This window comes from Pan paniscus, chromosome 15 (genome assembly GCF_029289425.2).
Source record: "Pan paniscus chromosome 15, NHGRI_mPanPan1-v2.0_pri, whole genome shotgun sequence".
In the NCBI taxonomy this organism is placed as follows: Eukaryota; Metazoa; Chordata; class Mammalia; order Primates; family Hominidae; genus Pan; species Pan paniscus.
Window position 1 is genome coordinate 78,215,738 of NC_073264.2, and position 16,782 is coordinate 78,232,519.

Consider the following 16,782-nt stretch of genomic DNA (forward strand, 5'->3'; position numbering starts at 1 on the left):
TCCAATTTAAAACCATATATTTTATTGATGTTCTTCAAGGACAATACAGGGCCATGTGTACAAATGCTACTCAAGTCTCACATCTGGCAACTTCCCCACCATCATCCCCCATTGACCAGTCTGCAAGCAGCCAACATCCTGTAGGTCTCCCTGTTGCCCTTCCCCAGGATGTCAGGCCTCACCGTGCTGAGCCTTCAGGAGGCTGGAAATAGCAGGGCTGGCTTCTAAGCTTGAGCTCTGGAGCCAGGAAAGAGTCAAGGCCAAAATTGCCCAGATCTTCCCCTCCTCCCTCTCCCTCCCATTGCTTAAGTATGGCCAGAATTGTGGGTGAAAATGCCCCCAGCGACTCCTCCATTGAGGCAGCCTAGGCTTCCCCTCTTCAGCCGTCTCTATCACATTCTTTATTTCCAAATGACCTGCCCCACCAACCACCAAGATGGCAGAGTGACCATTTTGCAGGGGGTGTGAATCAGTGCACAGACGGCAGTGACAAGGTGCCCCTGATGGCATGAATCTTGTCATCCTGTTCATCACTGCATTGCCAGTGCCTGGAAGAGGCTGGGAACGTAGTTGGCACTCAATAAATATATGTAGGATGGATGAATGAAGGAATGAGTATGGGAGGGAGAAATGTGAGCAGGTGGAGCCAATACTACATTAGCTCTCTGGGGGTGTGAAGGCAGAACCACAGTAAAGTCCTCCCAATCTCTGCTTAAGAACCCAGGCTGTTGTGCAGCTATCAGCGGGTCGCTGCAGTTGGCGGTTGGACATTGCAGGGCATGGATTCAGCACTGCTGCCTGCATGGATGTCATATTGGCTTTGGGACCCAGTCAGGAGGGGGCACTTGTGTTGTCCCTACTCCCTTATATGCCCCAGGGGTCTGGTCCTCTAGGTTTCAGAAAACACACAGCAGTGCCTCCACCGGAGTCAGTCAGATGCGCAGGGATGGTCTGGGAATTGCACCCTTATATTCTGGTCATCTCCACTCCTCAGCCTTAGCTCACCACTGCCCCCCATGCCCTGCCACTGACAATGACACTGCTCCATCTCCCTGTCCTCAAATGCCAGTCCCCTCAACCACCCAGGTAGCCCTGTCTCTGCAGAGACTCTCTCTTCAGTGGCTGGGTTGGGTCCCGATTTTCAGACCCCTCCCATGCCCACACTCCCCTCTAGGAAAGCAAATATCTCACAGGCATCTCTGCAGATCTTGCCTCTGGGTCCAGAAATCACAACCAGGACATCAGAACCTTGGGGTTGGAAGGAATGTGTAAGCTCACCTAGAATGACCCTGTACAGAAATCCCTTCCACAGCATGCCTGGCAGACGACTGCCTAGACTCTGCTGGAATACCTCCAGTGATGAGGCACTCACTACCTTCACAGGCAGCCATTCAAACATTGAACAGTTTCAGCTGCTGGAATGCCCTTTGTATAGGGCATAAATGAACCCAATTGTCCCTCTCACTTCTCCCTTTCCCCTAGGCATTATTCCTATATGTTTCTAACAATTCTCACCACCACCCATCTCTCTCTCTCACACACACACACACACACACACACACTTCCATATGGTTATACAGTCGAATATCCCCTTCATTTATCAGTAATTATCTTTCCCTGTCCCTTCTTCCTTGCCTTCCCATCATCTGGTAAAGACCTGGGGGCTGGAGATCAAGTAGAAAGGCTGGAAGAGTTCCAGGGACAAGAAGCATCCAGCCAGGTCCTGGACTGGACTGGGCCGGCCAGATGGGGCAGGGTGGACAGGGAATAACATTTGGAAAAAGCAGACCATTGATTGCTGTCTCCCAGAAAAAGGGTCTTGAACCTGGTGGGGGGTGGTGAGGGAGCAGCAAGCTACTGAGTTCTTTTTCCTACAGAGGGGATGCGGACACACACCCACTCTTTCCCAACTCCCCTAGCAGTTGGCAGAGCTGACTTGGCTGCCTCTTACACGTGGTGATTTTAAACATTTGCCAGCCTCTAGGTCCCAGGGAGTCTCATACCAGCAGCAAGAATCCACTCCCCTCTCCCAACATGGGGGCTGAGAGGAAGGGCTCTAGCAGACAGCAGTGATGAATGAGACACGGTGGAGAATGGATGAGCCAGGAAGAGGGGGAAAGCAGGGATCCCAAGGGGACAGAAAGAAAGCAGAGGCAGCCTAATAGCTAGCAGCCACCTGGCTGGCTCGTGAGGAGCCTAGAAATGCCTGGGGGGACATTTTTCCTCCTTGTCATGATCCACCAGCCCACGCTGTTCTCATGGGTGGAAGGCGAGGGGAAGATGCTAGGACCTTACCAGCACAAGGTTGTAGTGAGTCATGGGTGGAGACAAGGCTGCCATGGTTTTATGCTCAGGAGGAGTCAAGACAGAGACAGAGAGATAAATGACGGGAGTGTCTACTACTTATCCTGCTGCTTGGAGCTCTCACTTCCGACATTGAACATGGGGACCAGCAGGCCCAGCAGCCACCTCTTTCCGAAGACCTCTTGTAAGTTCTTGCGCCAGGGCCGGGCCCTCACTGCCACCCCCTTCCGCACCTGGTGGCGGGTCTGCCCGCGGAGGATCAACAGCAGCTGGTGGCAGCAGAAGCCGGCGCAGGCCAGGCCGATGGCGAACCAGAGGTAGAGCATGAGGATGACGAACATTTCAGAACCCAGGACAGCTCCTGCAGGGCACGGGGAGGGGAAACACCAGAGCCGCTTTACACCCCGGCCACCTGCAGAACTGCGATCTAGGCAGGCTTTCCACCGGGAGGGAGGGAGATTAATGAGATTGACGCTACATTTTGTAGCAACCTCAGCGCTGCAGCTGCAGTGAGGGAGAGGAAGGAAGAACCAGCTGCCCTAACTTTTTCTTGGCGCGGATGGCACCTGAGGCAAGAGGGGAAGACTGGAGACATGGCAGAGAAGAGAGCTAAGTTTGATGAGCTTAGCAAGGAGAGCCCTCAGCTCCTGGGGCAGCACCTGGCCGCTGATAACATTTCTGTAGAGTAGGAGATGCTTGTCTCTCTCTGCTTTCTCCTTTTGGGCTGGAAGCAGGGTGAAGGGGTTTTGCTCAGGAGGAGAGAGGGGTGAGCTGGGGACCCTAAAGAGGGAGCAGGTGCCTGGGCAGCTGTCTAGACCACAGCACCTTCTCCCTACTGTTCTGGGAACGCTGGTTGAGAGGACTCAGGAAAATGACAGCATGATGGAGAGCTGGGAAGAATAAGTCACGAGCTTAGTCTCAAGAGCAGCCCAGAACACCAACGTAGAGAATAATTCAGTCATTAATGTTAACAAGAGGACAGTGTGGCCACCACCGCATTCCACCAGAGCTGGTTCTGTCAATCAAAGCTTGCTAGAAGAGGCCCCCAAGGTCATCAGCCCTGTGTCGTGGGGCAGGATCTCCCCAGAATCCCTCTAAACCAAGCACTTCCTATTACTGGTTTGAAATAACCACTGAGTAAGAGCTCCCACACTCTTCCTCAGAGTTTGGGTGGCTGGTCCATGCTAGGTTTGAATCTCCCAGCTGTGTGGACTGGCACAAGTGTCCCAACCTCTCAGTTGCAGCTCGTTCATCTGTACAATGGGTATAATAACACTAACGATTTCATACAGCTGCATGATTCAAGAAAATGATGTACAGAGTGGTCAGCATTCCGGTTCACACTCAGAGCGGTGCTCCCAGCAGAGGGTCATTTTACAGAGCAGGAGACTACATCCAAAATGAGTTCAACACCTGAAACTATCAAGCTTTTTCCTTCTCCTTTTCAGGGCTTAGAGTCCTGGCTGGGCTGCAACTTTGGCAGCTGTGGCAAAGACACTTACCTTGACCTACCCAGCAGCCAGGGCACTGGACCCTGGAGTTAATTCGAAAGTATTCCTTAGCCTTTGGTTCCCTGTAGGGCAACCCTATCACCTCCTCTGGTGGGGTGGGGGCACCTCCTCGAAGGACTCCACCTTACAACCTATTCTGCCCCTGAAAATCTCAACCATATTTTGCCCTTTCCCTAGCCTTCTCTTGCCCCAGCCCACCTCTTCCCAAGTCTCTCCAACCTCCAATTTCCAAAGCCCTGTCAACTGGGCTTTCAACACTTGTCCAGTATGAGCAGTGGTGGACTCAGCAGCCAGGGAGGATGTGGATCTGATTTAGATTCTCTCATTAGCAGCCTCCTCTTGTCCTCATCCCTAGGAGCTTGGATAGCTGTATTTTTTTTTTTTTTTTTTTTTTTTTTTTTTTACAAAGCTGGGGACAGATAGGCCCAGCTGCCATTTACAGCAGCCCCTCCACTGGCACAGGGGCAGCAGTGGGACAGGGCTCACATTGGGTTGTGCCATCCCCTGACCCACTTCTTCCATGTCGGCACAGATTAGCTTGGGCAGCCATGTGGGGGATGGAGGATCCCAGGTCCATGGTGCCCTTTGGCGTGAGGAATGCTGACAGGCAAAGGTGGCCCTCAAGCTGGGATGTGAGAACATCAGAGCTGTCAAGCTTGGGCCTGCCTTGCAACACTGCCCCAGGAACAAGCCTGGGTGGATGGAAGCCATTTCCCACAGGGTTTTTTCCTGGCACTAAATCAAGGCATGAGAAAAAGAACTTGCGGCCTTTTCTTGGCCCCATGCAGCAGCTACAAAAGGCTATTCTGGGGACCTGCTTTCTCTAAAAGTGTTTGAAGTTACCTAGCCTGGCTGCTTCAGCTCCTCTTAACTATTTAATAATAGTTCTGCCTCTTTTTAAAAATCACAGAATTTTCCTAATGAGCCTAAAAGGACACATCAGTCAATCTCCCCTGCCCCTTCCTCCCAACAAGCATCTATAACACCTTTGACAAATAATCACCCAGCATACTTTTTAATACATCCAAGGACAAGTAGCTGCCTCCCTCCCAAAGTGGCTCATTCGAGAAGCAGCCTCAGAGAGGCAGCCCCCAAGAGGCAGTATGGTGGGTGGAAAGAGTATGAGCTTTGGAGGCTAGAAGCCCCAACTCCAAATCTTGGTTTGGAATCATACCAGCTGTGTAGTGTTGGTGCAACTTAACCTTGCTGAGTCTTTGGTTTCTGAGCCTTAAAAATGGACATGATAATATGGACTTGTCATGAGGAATGGGTGAAATGTGACATGCATAGTGGGTGGTACATAATAGGTGCTCAATGAACGTTAGTCCCCTTTCCCTCTTACTGGACTTTCTGGTAGCACCCATCATGCTGGTGTACTTACCCAAATGCCAAGATACAGGTCAGATGGTGGCATCTCCATTTCCCAGATAAGAATAAGGTTCAGAGAGGTGACACAGCAACCTGTACTGGTCCCACAAAGCCAAAAGAAAGGGTAACTTCTGAAACCTAACTAGCTAGCCGCCTCCCTCTCTGGATCAGCTGAGGGCCTGTGGTTGGCCGCCACCTTCACACTAGAAGACCCCTCCCACTTTTAGCTCTCAAGGCCCAAACTCACAGCCGTCCATGCTCTGGTGACAGATCTGACTCAGATCTGTACCACAGCTGGGGACAGCTCAATTTCTTCCTTTCTTTTTTTCTTGAGACAGGGTCTTGCTCTGTAGCCCAGGCTAGATAGAGTGCAGTGGCATGATCATAGCTCACTGCAGCCTCAAACTCTTGGGCTCAAGCAATTCTCTCACCTCAGCCTCCTGAGTAACTGGGAAAACAGGCATATGCCACTATGCCTGGCTAGTGTATTTATTTATTTATTTTTTTTGTAGCAACGGAGTCTCACCATCTTGCCCAGGCTGATCTTGAACTCAATTTCTATTAAACAACCCATGCTTCTTACTCTTTTCTGTCCACCTGTCCTCCTGTGCAGATGAGAGAGGGTGCTACCAACTGTTTGGATTGAGGGTTGGGGAACAAGAGGAATGGGAAAGGGAAAGCCAAACAGGTGGGGTGTATGTCATGGTAGGGAAAGAAAGGAAGGTCGTCAAGAGGAAAGATGAAAGGTCACAAAGGATGAGATAGGAGAGTTGGAGGTAAGAAGTCTTGGTCGCCTATTTCCAGTGGATATGGTGAGGAAGTGAAAGACACTGGAACTCATGCTGGCACAGGAGTCTGGGCCCCAAGGTGGGCACTCACTGGCTCTGTTCTCCCATCAGATCAAACCTAGCACATATGGACAGGCCTCAAGCCCAGATTTATCTCAAATCAAATCATTTCAAGGTCTTCCTTCTGGAACCATCCATTTTTACGGTTGGCGAAACTACTTGGAAAAGAAAGTATAAGCAGGCTTGTTGGCTCTCTTCATCCCTCCACCTGCCTGTGCTCACACTCCACCCACTAGCCCACCCACCCACCCTCCCCCGTCCTGGTTATTTTGGTCCCGGCAGCCTCCTGTGCCAGTGCTGGGATCCAGAAGGCCTGAAAGCTGTGAGTTCTGGACCCAGCTCAGCCACCAGCCCTGAAGGCAGCCCCCGTAGCTGGGTCCCCCCTGTATCTCTGTGTTCCCACTGCCAAATGGCATGATAGTTCTATGCCTGGGAAGAACTGGGCTGTAGCCACCACAAAGACTGAAATGATGGCTTCCCCCCGAGTAGAGCAGAATTTTTATGAATGTTCAGCCCAGGCACCTCAAAACAATCTTGGGCTTTCAGAGGAAGTAGCTGCCCCCTGTCTTTCTTTGCTCCTAGAAGGCCAACAGGTGAGGAAGCATGTTCTATTCCCTGAGCCACTGCAGAAGAGCTGTGGATTAAGGACCTGAGAGGCAGACCAGAGACTGCCACTCAGTAGCAGGAAGACACTGGGCAAGCCACTTAGTCCCGTCTGAGTCTCGGTTTCATCATCTGAGAAATGGAGATAGCAATGCTATACATGCACACTCAAGCACGTAGACACTACTGATTGTGGAAGCTAAGCCATTCAGAGTCAAAGGCCAGGGTAGGGAGGAAGTGGAAGGAAACGCAGTAGGAGCCAGTCTCAAGGCCAAATAAAGTGGTAAGAACTGCCACCAGGAGCTGAGTCCTTCTAGGGCCAGGTATCAGGTAGTGGTCCTTGGTGCATACTAGTTAAAGTGCAGTCCTCAGCCAGGCGCAGTGGCTCACATCTGTAATCCCAGCACTTTGGGAGGCCGAGGTGGGTGGATCACTTTAGGTCAAGAGTTCAAGGCCCGCCTGGCCAACACAGTAAAACACCATCTCTACTAAAAATACAAAAATTAGTGTGGCGTGGTGGCACGCACCTGTAATCCCAGCTACTCGGGAGGTTGAGGCAAGAGAATCACTTGAACCTGGGAGGTAGAGGTTACAGTAAGCAGAGATTGCTTTCACCACTGCGCTTCAGCCTGGGTGATGGAGTGAGACTCTGTCTTTAAAAAAAAAAAAAAAAAAAAAAAAAAACCTGCCTCTCCCACCCAAGTTCCCTCTGCTCTGAGCCATCAGCAGGCTGGAGAACAGGCTGGTGAGGTCAAACGTAATAGGCAGGAGGACAGAGCTTAGCCTCCTGCTGGGCTGGGCTGGCAACAAGTTCAATATTACTGCAATTGGTTGGTGAGACCTCTGGAGAGCAGAGTCCTTGGGTGACATGTAAGCAGAACTGGGGACCAGGCAGAGGAATGTCATAGCATGGTTGTACCTCATGGGGCTACATGGAGGAATGGCCAGCACCTAGTCCTGCCTGGCACAGAGCAGGTGTATTACCTGGATGCCACAACTCTGTGAGCATATGGACAGCATGATGGATGAGGATGATGGGGGCAAGGGGGGATGTTACCAATAAAATACAGCATGTCCGCTTAATTTGCATTTCAGATAGCCAATAGCAAATTTTCTCAGTGTATCTCATACAATATCTGGGACATAATTACACTAAAAAATTATGAGTTGTTTATCTGAAATTTTAATTTAGCGGGACGGTCTGTATTTTTATTTGCTAAATCTGGCAACTTTTGGGGTTGGGGTTTGGGGCCCGGCAACCTTTGGGGTGGGAGGTCTTTGTGTAGAGCCCAACCTGCCCGTCAAGGCCCACTCACCGGAGAAGAACTGGCTGATGGAGGTGGGCAGGAGCGTGAGGAAGGCCAAGGGGTGGGCGAAGGAGATGGAAAGGACAGCGGAGATGTAGGCCACGCCGGCCACCATGGAGTAGAGGCAGGCCAGGGAGGTGTAGAGGCAGAACAGGACGAAGTTGCGCATGTTCCTGCTGCCGATGCAGTTGCCGGTGAAGAAACAGTGATGGTCGTGCCTCAGGGTGACTCTGGCGCACACTCGGCAGAAGTGGGTGCTAGGTGAGGGGCATGGAGTCTTCCTGGCCGAGGCCCCCTGGCAGGCCCCCAGGTCGTCTGGGGAGTTCTGGATGACAAGGACGTAATTGCCCAGGGCGTTGGCCGAGAGGAATAGGAAGAGCGCCCCGTGGAGCAGGGCGGGCGAGAAGAGCCGGGCGGCCGCGGGGTCCTCGCGCATGCTGGGCAGGAAGAGGAAGAGCTGCAGCACGAAGGTCACCAGGGAGATGCACAAGAAGTAGGCGGGGGCCACCACGTTGAGCAGCCTCAGGGCCAGCATCCTCGATTACATTCCTGCGGGGCCCGGGGTGAGAAGAGGACTGACTGACTACGGCGTCCAGGGGGCGCCCTCGCCCGCTCCTCCGTGCCGCGCGTCTGGGGCACTGCACGCGACTCCACGCCCCCAACCCCCTGTCCCGCGGATTTCCCCTCCCCAGTTCCCTAACCCCGGATCAGGCAGGCCAGAGACCCGAGCCCGCAGCGGCCTCGAGTCTAGGCCCCACCTGGGGGTGAGTGTTGCCTGGGGTTTTGAGCGAGCTCGGCGCCTTGGCGCGGCGGAGTCTGGCACAGGAGGGAGGGACTCGTTTGCAGTCTATAGGAGTTGTGAGGGTGGGGGGCACCGGGGGATAGGACTCCTCCCCTCTGTGGCTGTGGAAACAAGCCCAGGTTTGGGATTTCTGGTTCAGACCTCCCTAGGAGGAGAAAGGGAAGGATTTGGGGTCGAGGGCAGGAGAATCAGCGGCACTTGACCTGCTGGAAATCCTGCTTCACACTCCCCTTTCTCCGTCCCTGCGCCCCCACCCACACACACATCTTGGGCAGCACTCAGGGACCTCACCAGGTTACCCAAGGCTCTTTGGAGGTATGTGTGCGTGAGGGACCACGATGTGTGTGTGTGTGTGTGTCCTTGTCTGTGACTCTGTACGTGTAATCTGTGTGCGCTTGAGTATCTGTATTTGTGTATGTATATATCTGCGTGTACAGACACGCAGCCTCTGCTACCTAGCTTTAAAAAAATCAATTGAAACAATCGATACACTCACACTCGCTCTCGGGCACCGGGTGAGGAGGGGGCGCAGCCAGAATACCTGTGTCAGCGGGTCCTGGCCAGCACATATCTCCAACGCTGGCTGCCCGGGCTATTTCTTTGCGAAGAGCGTTTTCATTTGAGGCGAAATTAAAATCCCCCCTTCGCGCCCGCCTCCCGCCCTCCTGCTGAGAGAAACCCAAACAACCCTCATGGCGCCGAAATCCTTTCCATGCCGACAAGCCCGCCCTGGGCGCACGAGTGGATGCTTGGCCAGCCTTTCCTGGGATCGACCCCGCCGCCGTGCTCAGCCCTCACCACGTTCCCATCCCACCCCACGCCTCACAGCCGGGGTTCCTGGCCAGCTTCGGAAGCCACCGAGAAATAGGATTCCGTGCGCCCGAGAGAACTTTTCCAGGGGCTAAGGAATCGGCCGGCCGGAGGCGCGAGAAAAGTTCTGGGAAGGCGGTTGCACCTAGGATGGGTGGATGCCACGGGGCCTCCGTCCAGGCTGTCCCGTCCGCACGGGTCGACTGGTCACCTTGGAATCCCCTTTGCAGGTCCCAGCGCCCCCCGGGAACCCGCAGCCTCCGCGGAGAGCGTGGGCCTCTCCCTGCCGCTGGGGCGCAGCGCAGTGCACGCCTGAGGGTGGTCGCCGGGGGCTGGGCACCGCCCCCAGTCCTGCGCCGCCGGGGGCTGCGGCGGTGCTGCCCACCCCAGAGAGCCCTCGGCCTGGGGCTCCGGCGAAGCAAGTGCCTTCCCGGCGCCGGTCGCCAGGGGGGCGCGGGAGCAGCCAGATGCGCCGCAGCGCTGGGAAGGCGGCGAAGGACAGGGGCTAGGGGAGTGAGGGGCGCTCGGCAGGCAGCCTCAGCCCTGGCCCTGCGCGGGAGAAGGGACAGCAGAGACCGCCCGTGGGGCCCCGGGGTGTAGGGAGCTGTCCGTTCAACCCTGGCGCGCGCCTCGCCCGCGGCAGAGGGCGGCACAGCCGGAGCCTTGGAAAGACCGGCAGCGCCGGCAGCCGCGGGCTTCTCGGCCACTGCCTCCCGGACGCACGGGAAGCCGCCCCCCGCGCCGCCGCCGCCGCACTGCCGCCGTCGCAGAGGGGTGAGGAAATCAACTCACCGAGCTCTGGTCGCCGACAAGAGGAGCCCCAGACGCCGGCTCTCGCCCTGCCCGAGGCTGCAAAGTTGTGGGCTCGGCCCGGCTGGCTCGCAGCCTGCGCTTCGCTTCGGGAACTGGGCAGGTAGCGGGGATGTGGGGAGGAGGGAGCGGGCAGCTGCTGGCTTCCCACTTGGGCGCCAGCGAGTAGGGGCCAGGAAGCGGCGGGGATGGCAGCTGGGCACCCCCCAGCCCCGCCACCCCTCCCTCCGCTCCTGGGGGCGGTGCTCTGGCCGCCAGTCTCAGCATCGTGGACTTGCCCCCTCCTCCCCTCTCGATTCCCCTTGAGCGGGCTGGGGCGCCCTGCCTGGTTTCAGCGCCCGTTCCAGCTGGGAGATTGGGATTCAGCCCTGATGTGGATTCTCCAGCCATCATCCTGCCCTTCCCTCTCGGCTATGTCCCACGACCTTCCCTGCTCTCCACTCGGACTGAAGGAACCCTGGGGGTTTGAGAGGTCAGCTTGCCAGGGCAACACCCATGAAGATCAGCGTCATCCCCTCGGAAGGGCTGTGTACAGAGGGTTGGGAGTTGGGACTCTGGAGCCTGTCTACCTGGGTTTGAATATTCACCATTCACTACTGTGAGATCTCAGATTCCAGTTTCTTCGTCTGTAAATTCCAGTGTGATCTTAGATTCCAGTTTCCTCATCTGTGAAATAGAGATATGAGGGTTAAATGACAATCTATGTAAAACCCTTAAACAGGGCCTGCCCAGGGCAAGCACTGCTTGATTAGATCATAATTAGAGACACTACTTATCGGGCCCCTACTAGGTAGCAGGCATTGTGCTAAGCCTTTAGCATAAGATGCTTCCTTAATCCTCTCAGCCTGATCTGTGAAGCTGGCTGAGCCCCATTCTGGAGATGAGGAGGTTGAAGCTCAGAGAAGCTAAGTCTCATGTCTAAGGTCATACAGCCATTAAGTGACAGAGCCTGGACTTGAACCTGGTTCTAGCATTAATGCTCCTGCGCTCAGCCTCTACACAGCCCAGCATCACCCTGGGACCCACCGGCAGCTCTGATTTGAGAGAAGGAAAGACAATGGGAGTTTATCCAGACACAGAGCTTGAACTTGGAGCTTCTTCTTTGAGCCTCACCCCCACCTTCTTATTTCTATTTCCTTCCCCTTCCAGGGCTCCGCTATTCTAAGGTGGGTACTGTGATGCGCCAAGAGGGTAGTGACACCAATGTGTATCAAACAGTGGGGGGTGGGGGGAGCAGAGCCTTAAAAACATCAAACACTGCAGGAATATTGGTGCCATCACCATCCTCAATTTCCTGGGTGTCGCAGCTCACCTACCTGCCCTGTTCCTCTCCTCTGGGTGATGGCATACTTAATAAATAAACATTTATTGCTTTCTCAACTGGCTGATTAAAACAAGAGCAATCCCTTGAAATGAGGGCCATATGCTGATCAGCTCAGCCTCTATTCTTGAATAACCACACACTGTTTCCTCTGTAATTTATCAGCATACATCAAAATAAAAAAGAGGCCAGGAAACCTTTTCACATTCTAAAAGGATCTGACATGTAAGTGAAAGAACAGTATATGCCACATGGTGGCCGTGAGCAGCGGGTAGCCTTGTGAGTTCCAGTGGCCACAGGACAGACACGGGGAGGCACACATGGCCCTTTTCCCTTCAGAGCAGCTTTGTCTCATAATCGTGGCCGTCTGGGCCCCTTTTCACAAGCTCTGTCTGCCTCTCACATGGGCTTGGCAGGGAGGGAGGCTGGCTGGGGTGCTTGAGTTTGGGTATACTGACTGAAGATCTCCATTCCCCAAATACCTTGTGAGTCGGGTGGTATTTCTAATTTTATTTTGCATATGGGTGTGAGGTGGGAAGGTGTGTGTCTGAATTTGTGTGTATGAGGAAAGGGAAAGAGAGAAAGAAGCTGAGCGAACGTGGGAAGATGTTAGTGGGGGAAGGGAGTATTCAGTCAGGAAAAGGAGATCTGGTCATGGAAACACAAATGGACAAGGATGATTATTTATTTAGAAATATCGTTTATCAACAGAAAAGGACATTACAGCTTCAGATCTAAAGCTAGTGGTTCCTCAGCTCCCATTAAGGAATGGAGTGAAGGGAAGCACGGCAAATGTCATTTTGTTTTTCTAAAACATATGCTTATCCCTGACAAAATCAATAGGGAGGCAAAATCAATATGAAAACTTCACTTGGATTCTGGCCCTATGAGAGTCAAGCAGACTAAGAATGAGCATTTTATTGCCATTTACCAGCTGTGTGACCATGAGCTGCTAGTCATTTAACCTCTCTGCTCTCAGTATTCTCATCGGTAAAATGGGAATAAGAATGCTGCTGTTATTTGTGGTGATGATGATCAAATGGGATCATGTAATTTAAGCACCTTAGCGTCTCCCACATCTTTAGGGCTCCTCTTTTCAACCACAGGACTCTCTTCTCTTTCCAACTAAAATGAGAGCTCCTTGCCTATGTTGGAAATGTTTTGGGGTTTCTTCCATATTTCCTAATAGGATGATTTGCCCAGAGTTGACACTGAGTAAAAGTCTCTTGATCGATGAATTGCTACTGGTCTGTCTGTGAAAGGAAGAGCTATATTCTGAGGTCTTTGAAATGTCTGGTGAGGGCCAGATGCATTGGCTCACACCTGTAATCCCAGCACTTTGGGAGGCTGAGGCAGGCAGATCACCTGAGGTCAGGAGTCCGAGACCATCCTGGCCAACATGGGGAAACCCCGTCCCTACTAAAAATATAAAAATTAGCCAGACGTGGTGGCCAGTGCCTGTAATCCCAGCTACTCAAGAGGCTGAGACAGGAGAATCGCTTGAACCCAGGAGGCAGAGGTTGCTGTGAGCCAAGACCATGCCATTGCACTCCAGCCTGGGTGACAGATCAAGACTCTGTCTCAAAGAGAAATATCTGGTGAGGACACATTTGCCATTGATCTTGCAACCTGCCACCACCCACCCTGACTCTAATCTCATCCTCCATAAACAGTGACAGAAATAATTTATAAACCACACTCTCCATTGCTCTTGTTGTAGATTCCTATAGTTAAGCCATAACTGTACCTGCAGGCAGTCCCATGGGGACAGGGACACAGATAAGCATCTCATTGCTGTCCATCCCTTTCCTGGAGATATGCGCCCTCAATCTTGCTATTTGGTGGTGTTATTTGAACAAAATGAATTCCCTTTCAAGTGGAAATTATTCCACTTTGCTTCAGAGTGTTGTATTACAAGGAGAGAAATCCATGTAGCAAGCAGCTTCTGCCTTGAGTGAGTAACCCCGCCTCCATGTCTGTCAGGCCTATAATGCCCCAAATGTTTTGGATGGAGACTATTCCAAGATGCAAGGAGCTGCACTTAAGAAGGCTGGTGGTGGTTTTCTTTCATTCTTATGCTCTTATTTCAGATAGATCAAGGTGAAGATAGGCTTGGGTCAGGATGCTCTTTAGTGCTGACAGCAGATCATAGCCAGGGATAACCACAGAGTGTATCCCAAGCCTGGGAAGGCTTACAAAGATGCCATCCCTGCCTGCCCAGATTTGGAAAACATGCAAGTGTAATCTTCATTTTAGCCAACTAAATACATGAAAATTGGATTATCACAGAGTTTCTATTTGGAGGTGGTAATTTACTTTGCTAACTATGTCTTCATTTTAACAACGATAACATTACTTTGATGTAATAAAGTGCTTTGCAGGCTACAAAGTCATCCACAAAATTAAAATTTCATCCCATGAATCTCTCTCAACAGCACAGACTAGCTGGGGTGAGAATTATCAAACCCATTTTCCTTATGGGGAAACTGAGGTTCAGAGATTTGCTGCATGTTAATTTGCAAGGCTTGACTATGTTTGATTTGAAATATGATTTAATATGCAAAACATATCTCATCGATATTTAACTTTTCTGGAACATGTCAGTTGCATAAAGGAAGCAGGTATATAACATACTCCCCCAGAGTAACAGACCTGAAGGATCTCCCTTTACCTAAAACTGCTGTGCTCTGCACTCTGCATCCTGTCTACTCTGCTTTGTCTTCAACAACATTTATCACCACTTGACAGGTATATATTTGTCTGTTTACTGTCTGTCTCTCCCCACTGAATTCTCAACTCCGTGAGAGTAGGATTTGAACTGCTTTATTCACTGCTATATCCCAAGTGCCTATAACAGTGTCTGGCACATAGTAGTAGGTGCTCAGTAAACATTGGTTGAATGAATAAATATAATATGCATAAACTTGTAAGCCTGCAGCACATTAATCAAATGCCCTCAGGCACTCTGCTGTTTGTCGTGCTGGAGGGGGTGTGTGTGATTAGGGGCAGGTATGCTCAGCCTCCAAGCTCACATGTCAAGGTAGAAACTACAGGTCTGGGTGACAAGTAAACCCAGTGGTCTCCCAGGTGATTGGTGCATCAGGGTGGAAATCTTGGCTTAGCTTGGGAGAGCCTCTTTTGCAGTATCCAGGCTGTGGAAGAATGAACCAATGGGCTCTTTCACCAATTAGCCATGGTTTCCAGGGACCGTTTAGGCAGTCCTGGTAGGGACACCTGTGCCTGTGGACAAGCGAGTACCCAGCCCTGCGGAAGCGGTGGCAGCAAGATTAACTGGCCCTTTCATCTCAGAGCACGCAGGAGGCAGAGGGAGGAGAAAGAGGGGGTATAGGGAGGAAGAAGAGGAGGGAGGGAGAGGGCAGAGAGGAGAAGAGAGAAAAGGAGAGAGGAAGGAGAAGAAAGGGGGGTAGTGAGAGAGTGCTCACTTATCTGTCTGACACACCAAGTTTATGTCTTCATGATGGAGGAGGCTCGGGAGGAGCAGGGCAAAATCAGCTGTCTCCATCGAGAGCCCTGCAATGCCAGGTGTCCAGGTTGGGAGGGAATGAGGCAGAAGGTGGACATCTCAATTACAGGAGGAGGGGAGTGAGACCAAGGGAGTGAGGTCCCCGCAGTGCCCTTGGCTGTTTGGAGACCTCTTAGATATGTCGTTACCGTCACAGAGCAGCAGGCAGCACAAACCTCACACTCCTGACCCCCTCTTTCTCCCTCCCCCTACCCCAGCAGAGATGGCCCAGGCTGCAGAAGAGAGGCAGTGTGGTGCGACCAAAAAAATCACAAGTTTTTGGTGTCTGTTGACCTGAGCTTGTCTCCCAGCTTTGCCATTCACCAGCTATGTGAACTTGAGCAAGTTCCTTAACTTCTCTGAGTCTCAGATTTGCTCTCCTTTAAATGAGGACTTTAACTAACCTGCAGTTTGTCATGAGCTTTTGTTTTTGGGGGTTTGTCATTTTGTTTTCTTTTGAGATAGAGTTTCACTCAGTCGCCCAGGCTGGAGTGTAATGGCGCAGTCTTGGCTCACTGCAACCTCCCCCTCCGGGGTTCAAGCGATTCTCCTGCCTCAGCCTCCCGGGTAGCTGGGATTACAGGTGCAGAATCAGCAAAAACAGGTCTGCAGTATGGGATAGAAATTTCAGATGGGACCAGAGGAGGAAAAAGGACTCCAAGAAGAAGGTCCAGAGAACATTCAGGGCACAGGTTCTGGGGTCAAAGGACCCTGGTTCAGGTTTCAGCTCCAACACTCACTGGTGCAGCCTTGAGCAAGCCAGCTAACTTCTCTGTGTCTCAGTGTCCTATTTATAAAAGAGTGTTAAGTACAGCTCTCGCCTGATAGGGTTGTTACATAGGTTAAACAAGATAACATCTGTAGAGCACTTAGAATAGTGGCTGGCATAGTAAACACTAAAGAAGTGAGAAGTTATGTAACGAACTGTGATTCGGTTCCATGGCATGTGATAGAAGCCCCAACACAAAACTGGTTTAAACTAAGATGAAAGTTTATTTCACTGCCACGTAAACGAAGTTTAAGGGAGCCCCTCTAGGGTTGATGCAGAGGCTCCAAGGTTATGTGAGACCTAGACTCTATCTAGTTCCATCATCCTGAGCATGCTGTCTCATGGTCCAGAACAGCTGCTTCTATCCCAGCCATCATGCCCATATTCCAGCCAGCAAAAAGGAGAAAAGGAGAAAGAATAGCTCCCCCCTCTTTTTTTTTTTTTTCCTGAGACAGAGTCTTGCTGTGTCACCCAGGCTGGAGTGCAGTGGCGTGATCTCAGCTCACTGCAATGCTCACTGCAATCTCTGCCTCCCAAGTTCAAGTGATTTTCCTGCCTCAGCCTCCCAAGTAGCTGGGACTACAGGCATGTGCCACCATGCCTGGCTGATTTTTGTATTTTTAGTAGAGACGGGGTTTCACCATGTTGGCCAGGCTGGTCTCGAACTCCTGGCCTCAAGTGATCCAACTGCCTTGGCCTCCCAAAGCACTGGGATTACAGGCGTAAGCCACCACGCCCAGCATTTTTTTTTTTTTTTTGAGACAGGATCTCACTCTGTCACCCAGGCTGGAGTACAATGGTGTGAT

The 16,782-nt window shown here is 52.0% G+C and overlaps 1 protein-coding gene across 4 annotated transcripts; it reads right to left on the reverse strand.

Moving 5' to 3' along the window:
* On the reverse strand, positions 1–15,012 carry ZDHHC22 (zinc finger DHHC-type palmitoyltransferase 22). 4 transcript variants are annotated; one of them, XM_008960969.5, is made up of 4 exons: positions 10,346–15,012; positions 7,951–8,490; positions 5,197–5,276; positions 2,424–2,665 (listed from the first exon to the last, which is right to left on the reverse strand). In XM_008960969.5, the coding sequence occupies exons 2-4, from the start codon at positions 8,474–8,476 to the stop codon at positions 2,564–2,566; spliced, it is 708 nt and encodes a 235-aa protein (XP_008959217.1). In that variant the 5' UTR covers positions 8,477–8,490; positions 10,346–15,012; the 3' UTR covers positions 2,424–2,563. The 4 variants fall into 4 exon arrangements, with proteins under 4 accessions (XP_003808910.1, XP_008959216.1, XP_008959215.1 ...); XM_003808862.6 differs by lacking the exon at positions 5,197–5,276 and having other exon boundaries at positions 1–2,665; positions 10,346–14,554; XM_008960968.6 differs by lacking the exons at positions 5,197–5,276; positions 10,346–15,012 and adding an exon at positions 9,699–9,814 and having other exon boundaries at positions 1–2,665.
* Between the last annotated feature and the right edge of the window lie 1,770 nt (positions 15,013–16,782).

Excerpts from the sequence above, each read along its gene's own strand:
- ZDHHC22 (XM_003808862.6), bottom strand. The coding sequence starts at position 8,476 with ATGCTGGCCCTGAGGCTGCTCAACGTGGTGGCCCCCGCCTACTTCTTG. Across the intron at positions 2,666-7,950 it reads CATCAGCCAGTTCTTCTCCG|GAGCTGTCCTGGGTTCTGAA; the intron begins GTGAGTGGGCCT and ends CGTGCCCTGCAG.